The following is an 18,048-nucleotide window of genomic DNA, read 5'->3' as shown; positions in this document are numbered from 1 at the left end:
AAATACTCCTCCCCCACGTGGTCTGCGGTTGTGAGGCCGGTTGGATGTACTGCCAAATTCTCTAAAAACTACATTGCTTATGTTTATGGTAGAGAAATTAACATTACATTATCTGGCGAGAGCTCTGGTGGACATTCCTGCAGTCAGCATGCCAATTGCACGCTCCCTCAAAACTTGAGACATCTGTGGCATTGTGTTGTGTGACAAAACTGCACATTTAAAGGATACCTTTATTGTCCCCAGCACAAGGTGCAACTGTGTAATGATCATGCTTTTTAATCATCTTCTTGATATGCCACACATATCAGGTGGATGGATTATCTTGGCAAAGGAGAAATGCTCGCTAACTGGGATGTAAACAAATTTGTGCCCAAAATTTTAGAAAAATAAGCTTTTTGTGCAAATGGAAAATGTCTGGTATTTTTTTATTTCAGCTCATGAGACATGAGACCAACACTTTACATGTTGCGTTTCTATTTTTGTTCAGTGTAGATAACACGTATAATTGACATCACTTCCTATCATACTCATCAGCATAGTGTCACGCCTCTCCTCCTCCTTTAGTATTAGGAAGCATGCAGAATGTCATTCACCTAACTTCAGCCTATGAGCATAACACACTAAGGCAATTCCTCCACGCTTGCTGATTAACCTATGGGCTCACTCGTGCAATAATCACTTCCCTTTCTTTCAACCAATGGGCATAAATGGTGGAGTATTTATATGTCACCTCAAACCTTGTGTCTCCCACCTGTTGTTTTGCAGCAACAGTCTTCCAATGAAATTCCACCTCCCCACCACCACCAACAATACAATTCCATATTGTATTCTGTCTCTGTTGTCATTCAGTTAAGCCTGAACTGTAATATATTGTGTTGTTGTTGTTCTTACAGAGTTCCTGTGGGGGGACTCGGAGGCACTGGACCTCTTGTTCCTCTGTGCCAGAGACGTCCCGAACCGGAGAGCTTCATACACAGGGTCCACTTTACTGCCACAAGCTGGGGGGAGACAGCAGAGAAGAGAAGCTCATGTCAGTCAAAACAGCCAGACAAGGACACCTCCCTGGCAACCTAGTTGTGCATCAATTTACTGTAAGTGTATTGACATTTTGAAAGGCAGGCCTATATAAATCCCTTTAGCTTGTCTCACATTGGTTTCAACAATAAAAATATATATTTTTGAAGCAAACTTCCATTGTCTTAGAAAGAATCGCTGAGTATCTTCTCATCTTCAGTTTTCTCCACTGTTCATGCACCTTGGTTTGTAATGACATTTCTTTATCTCTAGAGTATTGTAAGGCAAAGGGCCAGAGAGCGTGCTTACCAATGGGCATGACTTCTTTGATGCAGCCAAATTGCTCCGTTATCAGCAGTGGGGAGCTATAGTACCGTCGAAAGCCCTTCGGCTGTGGAGGGGGAAAGAGAAGGGAGGGAGGGAGGGAGGGAGGGAGGGAGGGAGGGAGGGCATGAACATCTTAGTGAGTGAGGGATCAATACATCAACAGGCAGTGCAGCACACCACTAACAAAATACATTCGAGCCACTGCATAACCTAATTTCTCTGTTAGTTTCCACATGCACTATACTGTCCTCTAGACTGGGTTTGTTTCTGTATTCAACATCATTGTTCGGTGAGACAACAACAAGCTGGCTAAAGCAGACGAGCCATTTTAAATATATATCCCAAGCCAGAACAACTGGTTGAAAGCCATTCACCATTATAGACCTCTCTGTGATCACCGCCTGCTGATCACACTCCCTACCTCAGCCATGCTAAACAATGTTACGTAATGTGTAGGTTAAAAATAGCTTGATGAGGGTTGAGTGAAGAAGTGCATCTGGAACAACATCAGATTAGTCCAGTAGGGTAACCAGAAATTCGTTGGTGGGTGGGCCTGAGAATTTTGGGTGGAACCAAAATAATATATATGTTTTACAGCTAATTTCCTGCTATTCTACACATTTTGCCATGAGGCTGAGATAAAATGCTAACTAAAACTCAAATATAGGTGTGTTGACTGTGATAAAGGCACTGGCTCATTAGCTGCTATGTGTGCTAAATGAACAAACGAAATAGGCAGTGGCATGGTGCATATAGCCATAGAAACACAGTGACATATGCCTCAATGCAGTCATTTTGTGGCTTATTGGGGGGTGTGGCTTTCAGTTAGTTATTTTTGGCCACCCATCGCATGAAAGTGAATGTCATTCCAGTGCACTTCTTGCTATAAATTCTATCTGATGGTGTTTAGGTAAAAATACAAATAATGTCCCGTTTGGAACACTGTAGAGAGCATTAAACATTTCATTTATTTTGCTCAATCTGCCGGGCCCACCCGGTCCCACCCGTACCTACGCGGCTGGATTAGTCCAGCATCAATTCTATTACTTTCACTAGTTTGTGTACAGTTAGTACAGCACAGTTGGCAGAGTGCCAGACTGCAGATTTCAGGGCCCATATTCACATAGTCTCAGAGTGCTGGTCTCGGATCTGTTTTTTGCCTTTTAGATTATAAGGAATTAGATGGGGGACCTGATCCTAGATCTACTACTCTACTCTGAGACACTTTTTGAATACAGGCCCAGAGTCATTAACAGGATGTGTACCAGTCCCTTTGCTGTTATGACCCGTCCCATTCCTCACGTACCAAGTACAAACAAGGACACTCCTCTAGATGTCTATTATCTATCTAACCATGACGTTTCCATGACGTTTCCATGACGTTTCCATGACGTTTCTGTGTTTACCGTCTCCCATACAATCAATATTTCCCATCAATATTTCCCATCCAGAAAAATTACAGTGGATGGCCTCCATTTTCAGAATTTCAGTTTCAATCTCGCCCAAGAAAAAGCAATAATCTTAGGCAAGGATGGTAATGTCAGTGCAATACATGACAAGACAAGTACGGTAGGTGGAATAATTAAAATACAGATGTAGGATCTTAATTTGATCACCCTGTTCCAGGAGAACTGTCCTGCAATGCAAGACATTTTAAACTTGTAGTGTATTTGAGGTTTAAAAAGGCTTCTGAAGTTTGTCATTTCCACTTTGAAATTTTAGACTACATTTTTCCTATCAAAAAATTTATAAATCCATACAAAAATGTCCATGAATTATAATCCACATTATAATTCACATGTCCTGTTGCTGCAGGATTATTTTCCTGCTGTAGCAAACTGGCTCAAATTAAGACCCTACATCTTTAGGTGTTTATCACATACTAAGCTTATCAAAACAAGGACAGATTCACCTTGGTATCATATACAGTGAAAGGTCATTTCCAAATCAGGTATTATCTGACAATGAAATCAACTTATTGTGTTTCGGTGCTTGGCAGCCACACAGACAATGCATTATTCCTGCAATAAGCACAATCACTCTGCCTCCACTGTACAAAGAAGGAGCCTTTCGGTTTGTTTACATTTTGTATAATCAACCGTGGGTTCAGGCAATCTGCATGTGTAATCTGCCTTGATTAATTCTCAATGTGCTGTGGCTGGTAATGAGAAGGTAAAAGAAGCAACTCTTGAACTTTATAAGCACCTCTCAAGTCCAGCCCAATGTCAGGCCCTGTCAGAGGCAAGCTCCTTAATGAAAAGGTTGTCTGGTTGATTCATGAGACCACTGAAACTCATCTACTGAAATAACATGGAGGTTTGAATCCAGTTTGAATGGTCCCTGGTCAAAAGCGTGGAATTATTGTTGTGATAGTCATGTTCACTATTTGGGAAATATAAAAGGATGTATGTTTTCACTGACTGTGTCATACAGTATACATATTGTTGGATAGCCTATACGAATTGGTCAGAATTGGGCTGCCTGTGTAAACGCAGCCTTAATGACTGAAATACTAAGAACGATGATTTCAGCTGTAGTATGTGAGTGGCCATTTCATATGACTATGTCTAATCTAATCTAGTCACTGTTTCACTGCTATGACATATATCATGGTGTAATATTTGGATCTTCAACTCAAACAACACATCATGGTATATATTTGGTTTCATGTACTCTCTTTTTTCTCGGACCAAATTCTCTTGCCAAGAGAAATAAGCAGGGTTGAAGAAATACAACCTGCCAAGTTTAGAGAAACCTTCATTTAGAGCCGAGCCCCACTGGGAGTATATTCTCTTTTTATGCTTGACCCCTCAACCTCATTTTCCACTCCTGAAAGCTGATCCCTATCTCCATGAGCCTCATGCTGAAGGCATTAGGCAGCTCATGGAAAAAGGAATATGGAGGGCAAAGGGAACACTTGTCTTCCTGTATCCTGTGCAGTCTCATGGTCACGGTACACAAGGTTCACTGAACCCCAACTCAATCCTGATCATCCTTGTTCAATCTCACCCATTCCTGGTCAGTTCTTTATTTCAGCTCAGTAATGTCCAGTTATTCCCAGTGATTCCCTGTCAATCCCAGTTAACTCCCTCCCATGCAGGCCAGGGACACCTGGACTCTGGAGGAGTTAGTCACTGGAGAGCCAAGCCAATGGGAATCACACATGACAGAACCGCACACGCTATATATTTTCCACGTGGGATGTGTGATTCGATGTGAATGACTAAAAAGCCCAAGTGCAGTCGTGACTGCCAGTTCCCCAGAGTACAGTGGACAATGGCGAAATGACAGATTGGTCTTGGCATTCTCTGCAACCCCTCATTAAAATGCAAGCTCACAGACTGAGATAAATGAGGGAGAGTAATGAATCACACTGTATATAATGGAATTGCCTGATAATGGGAAGAGAGGACACAATACGGGCTAAGCAAGTGTAAGTTCGACCCAGTCAGAGATATGGATACAGTGCCTTGCAAAAGTATTCATCCCCCTTGGCGTTTTTCCTATTTTGTTGCATTACAACCTGTAATTTAAATGGATTTTTATTTGGATTTCATGTAATGGACATACACAAAATAGTCCAAATTGGTGAAGTGAAATTAAAAAAATAACTTATTTCATAAAATTATCAAATATTAATAACGGAAAAGTGGTGCGTGCATATGTATTCACCCTGTCACGGTTTCGGCCGAGGCTGCTCCTCCTCCTGGTTCGGGCAGGCTTCGGCGGTCGTCGTCCCCGGAGTACTAGCTGCCACCGATCTATGTTTCATGTTCGTTTGGTTTGGTCTTAATGTTGTACACCTGTGTCTAGTTAGTCCTCGTTAGTGTTCTATTTAGTTCTCGTTGTGTGTGTCTGTGTTTGTGTGTGATTGCGCCTCTGTTACGTGTTGGAGCTACATTTTTCCCTCCAGTGTTTGGAGTGGTTTCTTTGCACATGTTTTGTGCGCAGTTTATTTTGTCGCCTGTGTGCGCCTGGTATTCGCCTTCAGGCTTATTGTGCTTTTGTTTGTGGATATTTTGCACTAAAGCCTTTGAACTGAGCCTCTGCGTCCTGCGCCTGATTCCTACACCACACCCACCTTCAGCACCTTATGACAGAATCACACACCACAATGGAATCAGCAGGATCGGCAGAGACGCCTGTGTCGCTCGAGGAGCATATCCGTGGACAAGATGGCCAGATTCGACAACTGGAGACCGCTCTACAGGAGGTAATCTACACCTTGCACCGATGGGAGGCCAGCCGGGTACCCACACCTCCACCTATCCTGCCCACCCCATCGGTCGGTCCACCAGTCCTAGGTTCGGAACCCAGGGGGATTCGGCTCTCGCTCCCGAGGGCGTATGACGGAACAGCTGCCGGGTGTCAGGGGTTCCTCCTGCAGGTGGAGCTCTACCTGGCCACTGTACACCCGGTGCCCTCGGGATACGAGAGCGTTTCCGCCCTCATCTCCTGTCTCACGGGCAAGGCGTTGGAGTGGGCTAACGCCGAGTGGAGGAGAGTGGACGCCAACACCGTGACCTACGCAGAGTTCTCCCGCCGCTTCAAGGCCGTGTTCGACCATCCACCTGAGGGCAAAGCGGCGGGGGAGCGTCTAGTCCAGTTGAGACAGGGGAGGAGGAGCGCGCAGGCGTTCGCTCTAGAGTACCGGACTCTAGCGGCTGATGCAGGGTGGAATGAGCGGGCTCTCATCGACCATTTTCGATGTAACCTACGAGAGGACGTTCAACGTGAGTTGGCCTGCAGGGATACCCATCTTACATTCGACCAGTTGGTCGATATGTCCATCCGTCTGGACACCCTGCTGGCCACCCGTGGACGTCCCGAGGGGAGTCCGTCCATTCCGCTCTCCGGCGCCTCCGAGCCGAGCCCTATGGAGCTCGGGGGTGCCGGCGCTAGAGAACGGAGTAGGAGGAGCCCGAGGGGGCCTGTCTCCTGCACCAAGTGCGGTCGTGGAGGGCACACTGCGGCCAGGTGCTGGGGAGGGTTCTCCGGGGGAGAAGACAACAGGCCACGCACTGGGGGGGCCTCCCAGGTGAGTAGACGTCCCACTTACCCAGAGCTTTCTGTTGCGCACTTTTGTATACCTGTGTGTTTTCCACAGGTTGCACCTCATTCCCAGCATAAGGCGCTCGTAGATTCAGGCGCAGCTGGGAATTTTGTTGATCGGAAGTTTTGTTTTGAGTTAGGGATCCCTCTCCTACCTGTTCACAAACCTTTTCCCGTTCATGCCTTAGATAGCCGTCCGTTGGGGTCGGGGTTGATCAGGGAGATCACAGCGCCACTTCGGATGTGTGCGCAGGGGGGTCATGAGGAGACTATACAGCTGTATCTGATCGACTCTCTTGCGTATCCAGTGGTGCTGGGGATTCCCTGGTTAAGCACCCACAACCCTGCTATTTCGTGGCAACAGAGGGCTCTCGATGGGTGGTCTGCTCAGTGCGAGGGGCGATGTCTGGGTGTTTCCGTGGGGGCGACTTCGGTGGAGAGTCCAAACCAAGTGCCCGCACTGCACATTCCGCCTGAATATGGGGATTTAGCTCTCGTGTTTAGCAAAACTAGGGCGACGCAGTTGCCTCCTCATAGACAGGGGGATTGTGCGATTGATCTCCAGGCAGGAGCAGCGCTCCCACGGAGCCATGTGTATCCTTTGTCTCAAGAGGAGAGAAAAGCTATGGAGACTTACATAGCCGAATCTTTGAGACAGGGATACATTCGGCCCTCCACTTCTCCCGCCTCCTCGAGTTTCTTTTTTGTGAAAAAGAAGGATGGAGGGTTGCGCCCGTGCATTGATTACCGTGGTCTCAATCAGATTACTGTGAAATACAGTTATCCACTCCCTCTGATTGCGACCATGACGGAGTCATTGCATGGAGCGCGGTTTTCACAAAACTGGATCTCAGGAGCGCGTATAACTTGGTGCGCATTAGGGAGGGTGACGAATGGAAGACAGCGTTTAGTACCACGTCAGGTCATTTCGAATATCTCGTCATGCCATATGGGTTGATGAATGCTCCATCAGTCTTCCAATCCTTCGTAGATGAGATTTTCCGGGATATGCAGGGACAAGGGGTGGTCGTGTACATTGATGACATTCTGGTGTACTCGTCTACCCGAGCCGAGCATATAACCCTGGTGCGTCGTGTATTGAGGAGGCTGTTGGAGCACGACCTATATGTCAAGGCAGAGAAATGTCTGTTTTTCCAGGAGTCGGTCTCCTTTTTGGGTTATCGGTTGTCCGCGTCAGGGGTGAGAATGGAGGTGGATCGTGTGTCCGCTGTGCGTAATTGGCAAACCCCAACTACTGTAAAAGAGGTGCAGCAGTTTTTGGGCTTTGCGAATTACTACCGGAGGTTTATCCGGGGTTTTGGACAGGTGGCAGCTCCCATCACGTCCCTTCTGAAGGGGGGTCCGGTGCGACTGCAGTGGTCAGCCGATGCGGACAGGGCCTTTAGGAGACTGAAGGACCTGTTTACGTCGGCTCCGGTGCTGGCGCATCCGGATCCCGCATTACCCTTTCAGGTTGAGGTAGACGCGTCTGAGGCTGGTATAGGGGCCGTTCTCTCTCAACGGTCCGGCACGCCACCTAAACTCCGCCCCTGTGCTTTTTACTCTAAGAAGCTCAGCCCGGCGGAGCGTAACTATGACGTTGGGGACAGGGAGCTGTTAGCTGTAGTTCAAGCCCTTAAGGTGTGGAGGCATTGGCTTGAGGGGGCTCAACACCCTTTCCTCATTTTGACTGACCATCGGAACCTGGAGTACATCCGGGCAGCGAGGAGACTGAACCCTCGCCAGGCTCGATGGAGTATGTTTCTCACCAGGTTCGTATTTAAAATCACGTACATCCCTGGGTCCCAGAATGGTAAGGCAGATGCGCTGTCCCGGCGGTATGACACGGAGGAGAGGTCCGTTGAGCCCACTCCCATACTACCGGAGTCGTTCCTTGTGGCACCGGTGGTGTGGGAGGTCGATTCCGAAATCGAGCGAGCGTTGCGTACCGACCCCAGCCCTCCACAGTGTCCTGAGGGTCGGAAGTACGTTCCGCTCGAGATTCGGGATCGACTCATTTACTGGGCTCACACGTCACCCTCCTCTGGACATCCGGGTATCGGCCGGACGGTGCATTGCCTTAGCACTAAATACTGGTGGCCCACTTTGGCTAGGGATGTGAGGGTTTATGTCTCCTCCTGCTCGGTGTGCGCCCAGTGTAAGGCGCCCCGACATCTGCCCAGGGGTAAGTTACAGCCCCTACCCGTTCCACAACGACCATGGTCCCACCTCTCGGTGGATTTTGTAACAGACCTTCCCCTCTCTCAGGGGAATACCACCATCCTGGTCGTTGTGGACCGTTTCTCTAAGGCCTGTCGTCTTCTCCCTATGTCGGGTCTTCCTACTGCCCTACAGACTGCTGAGGCCCTATTTACCCACGTCTTCCGGCATTACGGGGTCCCCGAGGATATAGTGTCTGATCGGGGCCCCCAGTTTACCTCCCGGGTGTGGAGAGCGTTTATGGAGCGTTTGGGGGTCTCGGTTAGCCTTACCTCGGGGTACCACCCGGAGAGTAACGGGCAGGTAGAACGTGTCAACCAGGATGTGGGTAGGTTTCTGAGGTCTTATTGCCAGGACCAGCCTGAGGAGTGGGCGCGTTACATTCCCTGGGCCGAGATGGCCCAGAATTCTCTCCGCCACTCCTCTACCAACCTAACCCCTTTCCAATGTGTATTAGGTTACCAGCCGGTTCTGGCACCGTGGCAGCAGAGCCAGATCGAGGCCCCTGCGGTGGATGATTGGATGAGGCGCTCGGAAGAGACGTGGAACGCTGCCCACGTCCACCTGCAGCGGGCCGTCCGTCGTCACAAGGCGAGCGCCGATCTCCACCGCAGTGAGGGGCCGGTGTACGCACCCGGAGATCGAGTCTGGCTCTCTACCAGAAACCTACCCCTCCGCCTGCCCTGCCGGAAGCTGGGTCGGCGGTTTGTGGGGCCCTTTAAAGTCCTGAGAAGATTGAACGAGGTGTGTTATAAGTTACACCTACCTGTTGAATATAAGAATATTAACCCCTCGTTCCATGTGTCTCTTCTCAGGCCGGTGGTAGCTGGTCCACTCCAGGACAATGAGATAGGAGAGACTCCTCCGCCCCCATTGGACATCGAGGGGGCTCCGGCGTACACCGTTCGGTCCATCTTGGACTCCAGACGCCGGATGGGGGGTCTCCAGTATCTCGTGGAGTGGGAGGGGTACGGCCCGGAGGAGCGGTGCTGGGTGCCGCGGAGGGACATCCTAGACCCATCTCTCCTGTCGGAGTTCCACCGGGACCATCCCGCGCGCCCTGCTCCGCGTCCTCCTGGTCGTCCCCGAGGCCGGGGTCGGCGCACGGCTGGAGCCGCGCGTCAAGGGGGGGGTACTGTCACGGTTTCGGCCGAGGCTGCTCCTCCTCCTGGTTCGGGCAGGCTTCGGCGGTCGTCGTCCCCGGAGTACTAGCTGCCACCGATCTATGTTTCATGTTCGTTTGGTTTGGTCTTAATGTTGTACACCTGTGTCTAGTTAGTCCTCGTTAGTGTTCTATTTAGTTCTCGTTGTGTGTGTCTGTGTTTGTGTGTGATTGCGCCTCTGTTACGTGTTGGAGCTACATTTTTCCCTCCAGTGTTTGGAGTGGTTTCTTTGCACATGTTTTGTGCGCAGTTTATTTTGTCGCCTGTGTGCGCCTGGTATTCGCCTTCAGGCTTATTGTGCTTTTGTTTGTGGATATTTTGCACTAAAGCCTTTGAACTGAGCCTCTGCGTCCTGCGCCTGATTCCTACACCACACCCACCTTCAGCACCTTATGACACACCCCCTTTGCTATGAAGCCCCTAAATAAGATCTGGTGCAACCAATTACCTTCAAAAGTCACATAATTAGTTAAATAAAGTCCACCTGTGTGCAATCTAAGTGTCACATGATCTGTCACATAATCTCAGTATATAAACACCTGTTCTGAAAGGCCCCAGAGTCTGCAACACCACTAAACAAGGGGCACCACCAAGCAAGCGGCACCATGAAGACCAACGAGCTCTCCAAACAGGTCAGGGACAAAGTTGTGGAGAAGTACAGATCAGGGTTGGGTTATAAAAAAATATCAGAAACTATGAACATCCTACGGAGTACCATTAAATCCATTATTAAAAAATTTTAAGAATATGGCACCACAACAAACCTGCCAAGAGAGGGCAGCCCACCAAAACTCACGGACCAGGCAAGGAGGGCATTAATCAGAGAGGCAACAAAGAGACCAAAGACAAACCTGAAGGAGCTGCAAAGCTCCACAGCGGAGATTGGAGTATCTGTCCTTAGGACCACATTAAACCGTACACTCCACAGAGCTGGGCTTTATGGAAGAGTGGCCAGAAAAAAGCCATTGCTTAAAGAAAAAAATAATTAAACAAGTTTGGTGTTCGCCAAAAGGCATGTGGGAGACTCCCCAAACATATGGAAGAAGGTACTCTGGTCAGATGAGACAAATATTGAGCTTTTTGGCCATCAAGGAAAATGCTATGTCTGGCGCAAACCCAACACCTCGCAGCACCCCGAGAACACCATCCCCACAGTGAAGCATGGTGGTGGCAGCATCATGCTGTGGGGATGTTTTTCATCGGCAGGGACTGGGAAACTGGTCAGAATTGAAGGAATGATGGATGGTGCTAAATAAGGGAAATTCTTGAGGGAAACCTGTTTCAGTCTTCCAGAGATTTGAGACTGGGACGGAGGTTCACCTTCCAGCAGGACAATGACCCTAAGCATACTGCTAAAGCAACACTCGAGTGGTTTAAGGGGAAACATTTAAATGTCTTGGAATGGCCTAGTCAAAGCCCAGACCTCAATCCAATTGAGAATCTCTGGTATGACTTAAAGATTGCTGTACACCAGCGGAACCCATCCAACTTGAAGGAGCTGGAGCAGTTTTGCCTTGAAGAATGGGCAAGAATCCCAGTGGCTAGATGTGCCAAGCGTATAGAGACATACCCCAAGAGACTTGCAGCTGTAATTGCTGCAAAAGGTGGCTCTACAAAGTATTGACTTTGGGGGGGGTGAATAGTTATGCACAATCAAGTTTTCTGTTTTCTTGTTTGTTTCACAAAAAAATTTATTTTGCATCTTCAAAGTGGTAGGCATGTTGTGTAAATCAAATGATACAAACCCCCAAAGAATCCATTTTAATTCCAGGTTGTAAGGCAACAAAATAGGAAAAATGCCAAGGGGGGGTGAATACTTTCGCAAGCCACTGTCAGATAATGGACAATAAAGTATTCTTCTTTTTCTAGTATTATATCACAGACATATTTTTACGTCTCAGTTGGTAGATTACTTTCTCACAAACTGTATCCTTGATGATCCTGTTGCTGAATTTTTTATGAGCTGCTTATTGACTCCTATGGCATTGCAGTACCGCATTACTAATCTACCTTTCATGTCTTTGTGATGAGTACATTAACCTCTGTGGAGTCCTGCCTCGCTGCACAATATGTTCCACACCACAGCTTTAATCTGGTATGACTGTTTAAAAAATAATCATTTTAGCAGATGCTCTTATCCAGAGCGACTTACAGTTAGTGAATGCATACATTATTTTTCATACTGGCCCCCCGTGGGAATTGAACCCACAACCCTGGCGTTGCAAACGCTATGCTCTACCAACTGAGCTACATCCCTGCCAGCCATTCCCTCCCCTACCCTGGACGACGCAGGGCCAATTATGCGCCGCCCCATGGGTCTCCCGGTCGTGGCCGGCTACAACAGAGCCTGGATTCGAACCAGGATCTCTAGTGGCACAGCTAGCACTGCGATGCAGTGCCTTAGACCACTGCGGGAGGCCTATATGAACATGTGAATCATACTAAGCAACAGGCTGTAATCCCCATGGTGTACTTCTAACAGAATGGCATATAGCACTTCAATATATTCCAACGTAATAAAAAGATTCCTCGAGGCCAGACCTATTGACCTTGGATTAATGCTTAATGCGAGGAGAAATACTGTAGGCACGAAGGGAGCTTGATGGCACCGACGATGTTAATACTACATTTTCAATACGTTCTCTGGTTAGCTGGGGAGAACACTGACGACACTGATGACAATGACAGTGATAGAATATAGACGTAACTCTATGGATGATGACAGTGATGATGTCATTGATGATGACATTGTTGACGGCAGTAATGATGACACTGGTGATGATGTCCATAGAGATACAGTATATATAATACTTTTGTTCTATATTTAATTCTGTGATGATGTTGAGGTTCTTACCAGCTTGCCTTGGCAGCGTTGCGATCCCACTCCTTTCTCGCACTTGTGGTGAATGCTCATCTTGCAGGCTTTGCAGCGGAGGCCATGTTTGGCCGTGTTGCCTGCCAGCATCACCACATGCTTCGAGGTGGTGCCTGTCAAAAAAGCACAGCATGAAGTCCATTTCATCTTTTAAAGAGCCATCAAAGTTTTGTGATGTATTCATAAATTATTTGGCTGAATTGTCTACATTTTCCATGACAGAATATGATTCCAAAACACAATTAATTCCGCATTTTCCATGACAGAACCAAGGGGATACAATCACAGCTACCATGTCATGTCATAATTGCTTTTACCAGCCTACAGGTGGAGGAATAGATAGAGGACAGGTGAGTTATCTCAGTTCTGTTGTAATCACAGTCATTGCAGCTAAAAGTACTACTTAGACATTGCCCATTTGCAGTGTTGACAATCTCTGACACAGCAGTGTTCACCTTGAGAGTGCAGTGGACCATACTTTTGTCTAGACTTGACCGTCTGGCTAAGGTAATCGAATCCAGTCTTAAATTAAAAACGGAACAAATATGACCTCCCTCAACCCCAAACCATTTACCCCAAACTTCCTTTCTTAAAGTTAGATTAAATTGGACCCAATTGAATCCAATACCCTTCTCCTCAGTGTCTAGATGTGCTTCTGTTCACCTTCAATATCTTTCCCGTTTCTGGATACAAAGGAAGTTTGATGTGAAAAATCCCCATGCGGAATGTTGCCTCCTGTCTATGTGTCTACGCAGCCGCGTTTCATTGATGTAGGAGTCACAGACATTGGAATAAATGAAGATTAATTAGGATTAATTGCGTTCAGAAGTTATGAAACAGACAATGTGACTGTCTGGAAGCAAGAGAGACAGCAGTAGAGCGAGAGAGTGCAGAAGAGAGAGAGAGGAAGAGAGAGAGCAGTAGAGATAGAGAGAGAGAGCAGTAGAGATAGAGAGAGAGCAGTAGAGATAGAGAGAGAGCAGTAGAGATAGAGAGAGAGCAGAAGAGAGAGAGAGGAAGAGAGAGAGCAGTAGAGAGATAGAGAGAGAGAGAGCAGTAGAGATAGAGAGAGAGCAGAAGAGAGAGAGCAGAAGAGAGAGAGCAGTAGAGAGATAGAGAGAGAGCAGAAGAGAGATAGAGAGAGAGCAGTAGCAAGAGAGAGGAAGAGAGAGAGCAGTAGAGATAGAGAGAGAGCAGAAGAGAGAGAGCAGAAGAGAGAGAGCAGTAGAGAGATAGAGAGAGAGCAGTAGCAAGAGAGAGGAAGAGAGAGAGCAGTAGAGATAGAGAGAGAGAGCAGTAGAGATAGAGAGAGAGAGCAGTAGAGATAGAGAGAGAGCAGTAGAGATAGAGAGAGAGAGCAGTAGAGATAGAGAGAGAGCAGTAGAGATAGAGAGAGAGCAGTAGAGATAGAGAGAGAGCAGTAGAGATAGAGAGAGAGCAGTAGAGATAGAGAGAGAGAGCAGTAGAGATAGAGAGAGAGAGCAGTAGAGATAGAGAGAGAGCAGAAGAGAGCAGAAGAGAGAGAGCAGTAGAGAGATAGAGAGAGAGCAGTAGCAAGAGAGAGGAAGAGAGAGAGCAGTAGAGATAGAGAGAGAGAGCAGTAGAGATAGAGAGAGAGAGCAGTAGAGATAGAGAGAGAGCAGTAGAGATAGAGAGAGAGCAGTAGAGATAGAGAGAGAGAGCAGTAGAGATAGAGAGAGAGAGCAGTAGAGATAGAGAGAGAGCAGTAGAGAGAGATAAAGGAAGACTGTTAATATTTCTTGTTTATTTCACTTTTGTTTACTATCTACTTCACTTGCTTTGGCAATGTTAACATACGTTTCCCATGCCAATAAAGCCCTTAAATTGAATTGATAAAGGAAGAGAGAGAGAGGAAGAGATAGAGAGAGAGCAGTAGAGATAGAGAGAAAGAGAGAGAGCAGTAGAGAGATAGAGAGAGAGCAGTAGCGAGAGAGAGGAAGAGAGAGAGCAGTAGAGATAGAGAGAGAGCAGAAGAGAGAGATAAAGGAAGAACGAGAAAGAGCAGAAGAGAGAGGGAGAGAGCAGAAGAGAGAGAGCAAAATAGAGAGATCGGGGAAGAGGGAGAGAGCAGAAGAGAAAGAGAGTAAAGGGGAGAGATGGGGGAAAAGAGAGAGAAAAACATAGAGAGAAAAAGAGAGAGAGTGTGAGCTGAAGAGAGAGAGAGAGAGAGAGAGAGAGAGAGAGAGAGAGAGAGAGAGAGAGAGAGAGAGAGAGAGAGAGAGAGAGAGAGAGAGAGAGAGAGAGAGAAAGAGAAAGAGCAGTGGAGATGCTATAGATGGAAGGAAAGTATTGCAGAAACCTACCAGAAAACAATTAGCCAACAAATTCAAACCGTTTTAGACAACTTCCTGGACAAAACGTTTCACTGCATTAGTGAAGGTGTAAACTTGGCAGTAGAAAGCCTAAATAGTATATTTGACCTCTCAGCTTCAACCCAAAAAGGCCTGTGGTGTTGATGGTATCCTAAATGAAATTATAGAATATACAGACCACAATTTCCAATTGCGCTATACTTACACTCTTTAACATCATCCTCAGCTCTGGCATCTTCCCCAATACTGATCACCCCAATTCACAAATGTGGAGACAAATTTGACCCAAATAACTACCATGGGATATGCAACCTTGGGAAAATCCTCTGCATTACCATTAACAGGAGACTCCTACATTTCCTCAGTAAAAATAATGTCCTGAGCAAATGTCAAATTGTCTTTTTACCAAATTACCGTACGACAGACCACGTACTCGCCCTGTACACCCTTATTGACAAAGAAACAAAACAAAAAAAAGCAAAGTCTTCTCATGCTTTGTTTATTTCAAAAAAGGTTTTGACTCAATTTGGCATGAAAGTCTGCTATATAAATTGATGGTAGGGGAAAGCGGTGTTGGGAGGAAACCATACGACATTATAAAATCCATGTCCACAAACAACAAGTGTGCGGTTAAAATGGGCAAAAAGCCCAGATTTCTTTCCTCAGGGCCGGGGGATGAGACAGGGATGCAGTTTGAGCCCCACCCTCTTCAACATATATATCAATGAATTTGTGAGGGCACTAAAACATTCTGCAGCACCCGGCCTCACCGTACTAGGCTCTGAAGTCAAATGTTTACTTTTTGCAGACGATCTGGTGCTTCTGTCCCCAACCATGGAGGGCCTACAGCAGCACCTAGATCTTCTGCACTGATTCTGTCAGAGTTGGGCCCTGGCAGTTAATCTCAGTAAGACAAAAATAATGGTGTTCCAAAAAGATCCAGTTACCAGGACCATAAATGCAAAAGCATCCTCTGTGTACAACGTAAAACACCAAATAATGCATGCAGAACAGAATTAGGACGATTCACGCAAATTACCAAAATCCAGAAAATAGCAATTAAATTCTCAAACCTTCCATAACAAAGCCCTCACCTACAGAGAGATTAACCTGGAGAAGAGTCCCCTCTGCCAGCTGGTACGGGGACTCTGCTCACAAACACAAACAGACCCCACAGAGCCCCAGGACAGCAACACAATTAGACCCAACCAGATCATGAAAAACTACAAGGTAATTACTTGACACATTGGAAAGAATCAACAAAAAAACTGAGCAAATGTATTTGGCCCTAAACTGAGAGTACACAGTAGCAGAATACCTGAGCATTGTGACAGACCCAAAATTAAGAAAAGCTTTGACTATGTACAGACTCAGTGAGCATGGCCTTGCATCGGCAGACCTGGCTCTCAAGAGAAGACAGGCTATGTGCCCACTGCCCACAAAATGAGGTGGAAACCGAGCTTCACTTCCTAACCTCCTGCCAACTGTATGACCACATCAGAGACACATATTTACCTCAGATTACACAGACCCACAAAGAATTTGAAATCCAATCTTGATAAACTACCATATCTATTAGGTGAAATACTATAGTGTGCCATCACAGCAGCAAGATTTGTGACCTGTTTGTGACCTATTTATCTGTTTATTTAATTTCATACTTCAACTATTTGCACATTGTTATGGAGAGCAGAAGGGAGAGAGAGAGCAAAAGAGAGAGATAGAGAAAGAGAGAGTGTGAGCAGAAGAGAGAGAGAGAAAGAGAAAGAGAGAGGGAGAGAGAGAGAGAGAGAGAGCATTGTTTGGGTGAAGGAGACCTGGTGATGATAGCAGATGCTCGGCACCATCTTTCTGACTGGCTGCCAAATTTTTATGAATGGTATTTTGGGGGGGGGGGGTCTGGGAATCAGCAGCACGCTTTGGCTGTCTGTAAATAAAGTATGTTTTTTTCTGAAGACATTTGCCATGAGGACCGTATCACTGGGCTCTCAATCTGTGACCCTTGGTTTCAGCCTCACTAAGGTCAATTAACCTTTTACTGCAGTGGGCTGAATCAGGGTCACACAGAGTGTTCCTTGGTAGTCTTAAACAAATCTACTATGAAACAAAAGTATACACCTCACACACATGGTTATGGGCTTCTGTACCATGTCAGATATAGAGTTGAAATGTATTCAATGTTGAGTTTGTATCCCAATATTACACTTCATATATCACAGAAGACTGAAATATAACAAAACCGTTAGACATAGAAACACCAGATTTTCGGCATTAAAAAACAAAAATACATCTATTAATTATGAAATTATAAGAAAAATATGAATAACATTCCACCCATGAGGTCGCTAGAGGGCGATTTGGTCATTTGACTGCAGGAAAGGGGTACACATACACACTTTATCTTCAGATTTAATATAAAAGCTTAGTACCTTTTTCATCATAAATAGATTAAATCCTGGCCACATATACCGTGCTAATGGCATGTAGAGTGTGGCTGGCCTAAAAAACTGTAGTAAACTAAATGTCCCTAATACTTGATTTTAATATTTACATTTTAGTCATTTTGCAGACACTCTTATCCAGAGCATACATTATTTAATTTTTTCATACCCCCTGTGGGAATCAAACCCACAACCCTGGCGTTGCAAACACCATGCTCTATCAACTGAGCTACATCCCTGCCGGCCATTCCCTCCCCTACCCTGGACCAATTGCACGCCGCCCCATGGGTCTCCCGGTCGCGGCCGGCTACGACAGAGCCTGGATTCAAACCAGGATCTCTAGTGGCACAGCTAGCACTGTGATGCAGTGCCTTAGACCACTGCACCACTCGGGAGTCAATATCACACGTACATCTGTGTCTAGTCCATTTCTGTCTCAACCCCTTTCCCTCTTTTCTGCCCATGTTATTGATTGGCTTTGTACAGTAGACTTTACAGTAGCATGTTCCTATGAAACCTCACTGATATTTCATTTCATAGACAATGGTGCTTACATTATAATGTTAAAATGAAACATATGAGTGCCTATTCGACTGTAAGCAATATGCCATGGTGAAGTCACA

At 46.4% G+C, this 18,048-nt stretch overlaps 1 protein-coding gene across 1 annotated transcript in view; it reads right to left on the bottom strand.

Annotated features, from left to right (window-relative positions):
* Positions 1–18,048, bottom strand: part of LOC311145246 (SH3 and cysteine-rich domain-containing protein-like) — a gene marked incomplete at both ends in the record, with an annotated part of 53,563 nt that overhangs the window by 20,925 nt on the left and 14,590 nt on the right. The window contains 3 exons of the mRNA XM_084181480.1: positions 892–998; positions 1,324–1,405; positions 12,631–12,764. Coding sequence (XP_084037606.1) covers positions 892–998; positions 1,324–1,405; positions 12,631–12,764 — 323 coding nt within the window. The remainder of the gene's footprint in view (positions 1–891; positions 999–1,323; positions 1,406–12,630; positions 12,765–18,048) is intronic.

Source organism: Coregonus lavaretus (genome assembly GCF_964263955.1).
Source record: "Coregonus lavaretus genome assembly, chromosome: 18".
Taxonomy (NCBI): domain Eukaryota; kingdom Metazoa; phylum Chordata; class Actinopteri; order Salmoniformes; family Salmonidae; genus Coregonus; species Coregonus lavaretus.
This window is presented reverse-complemented; position numbering and strand designations above follow the sequence as displayed.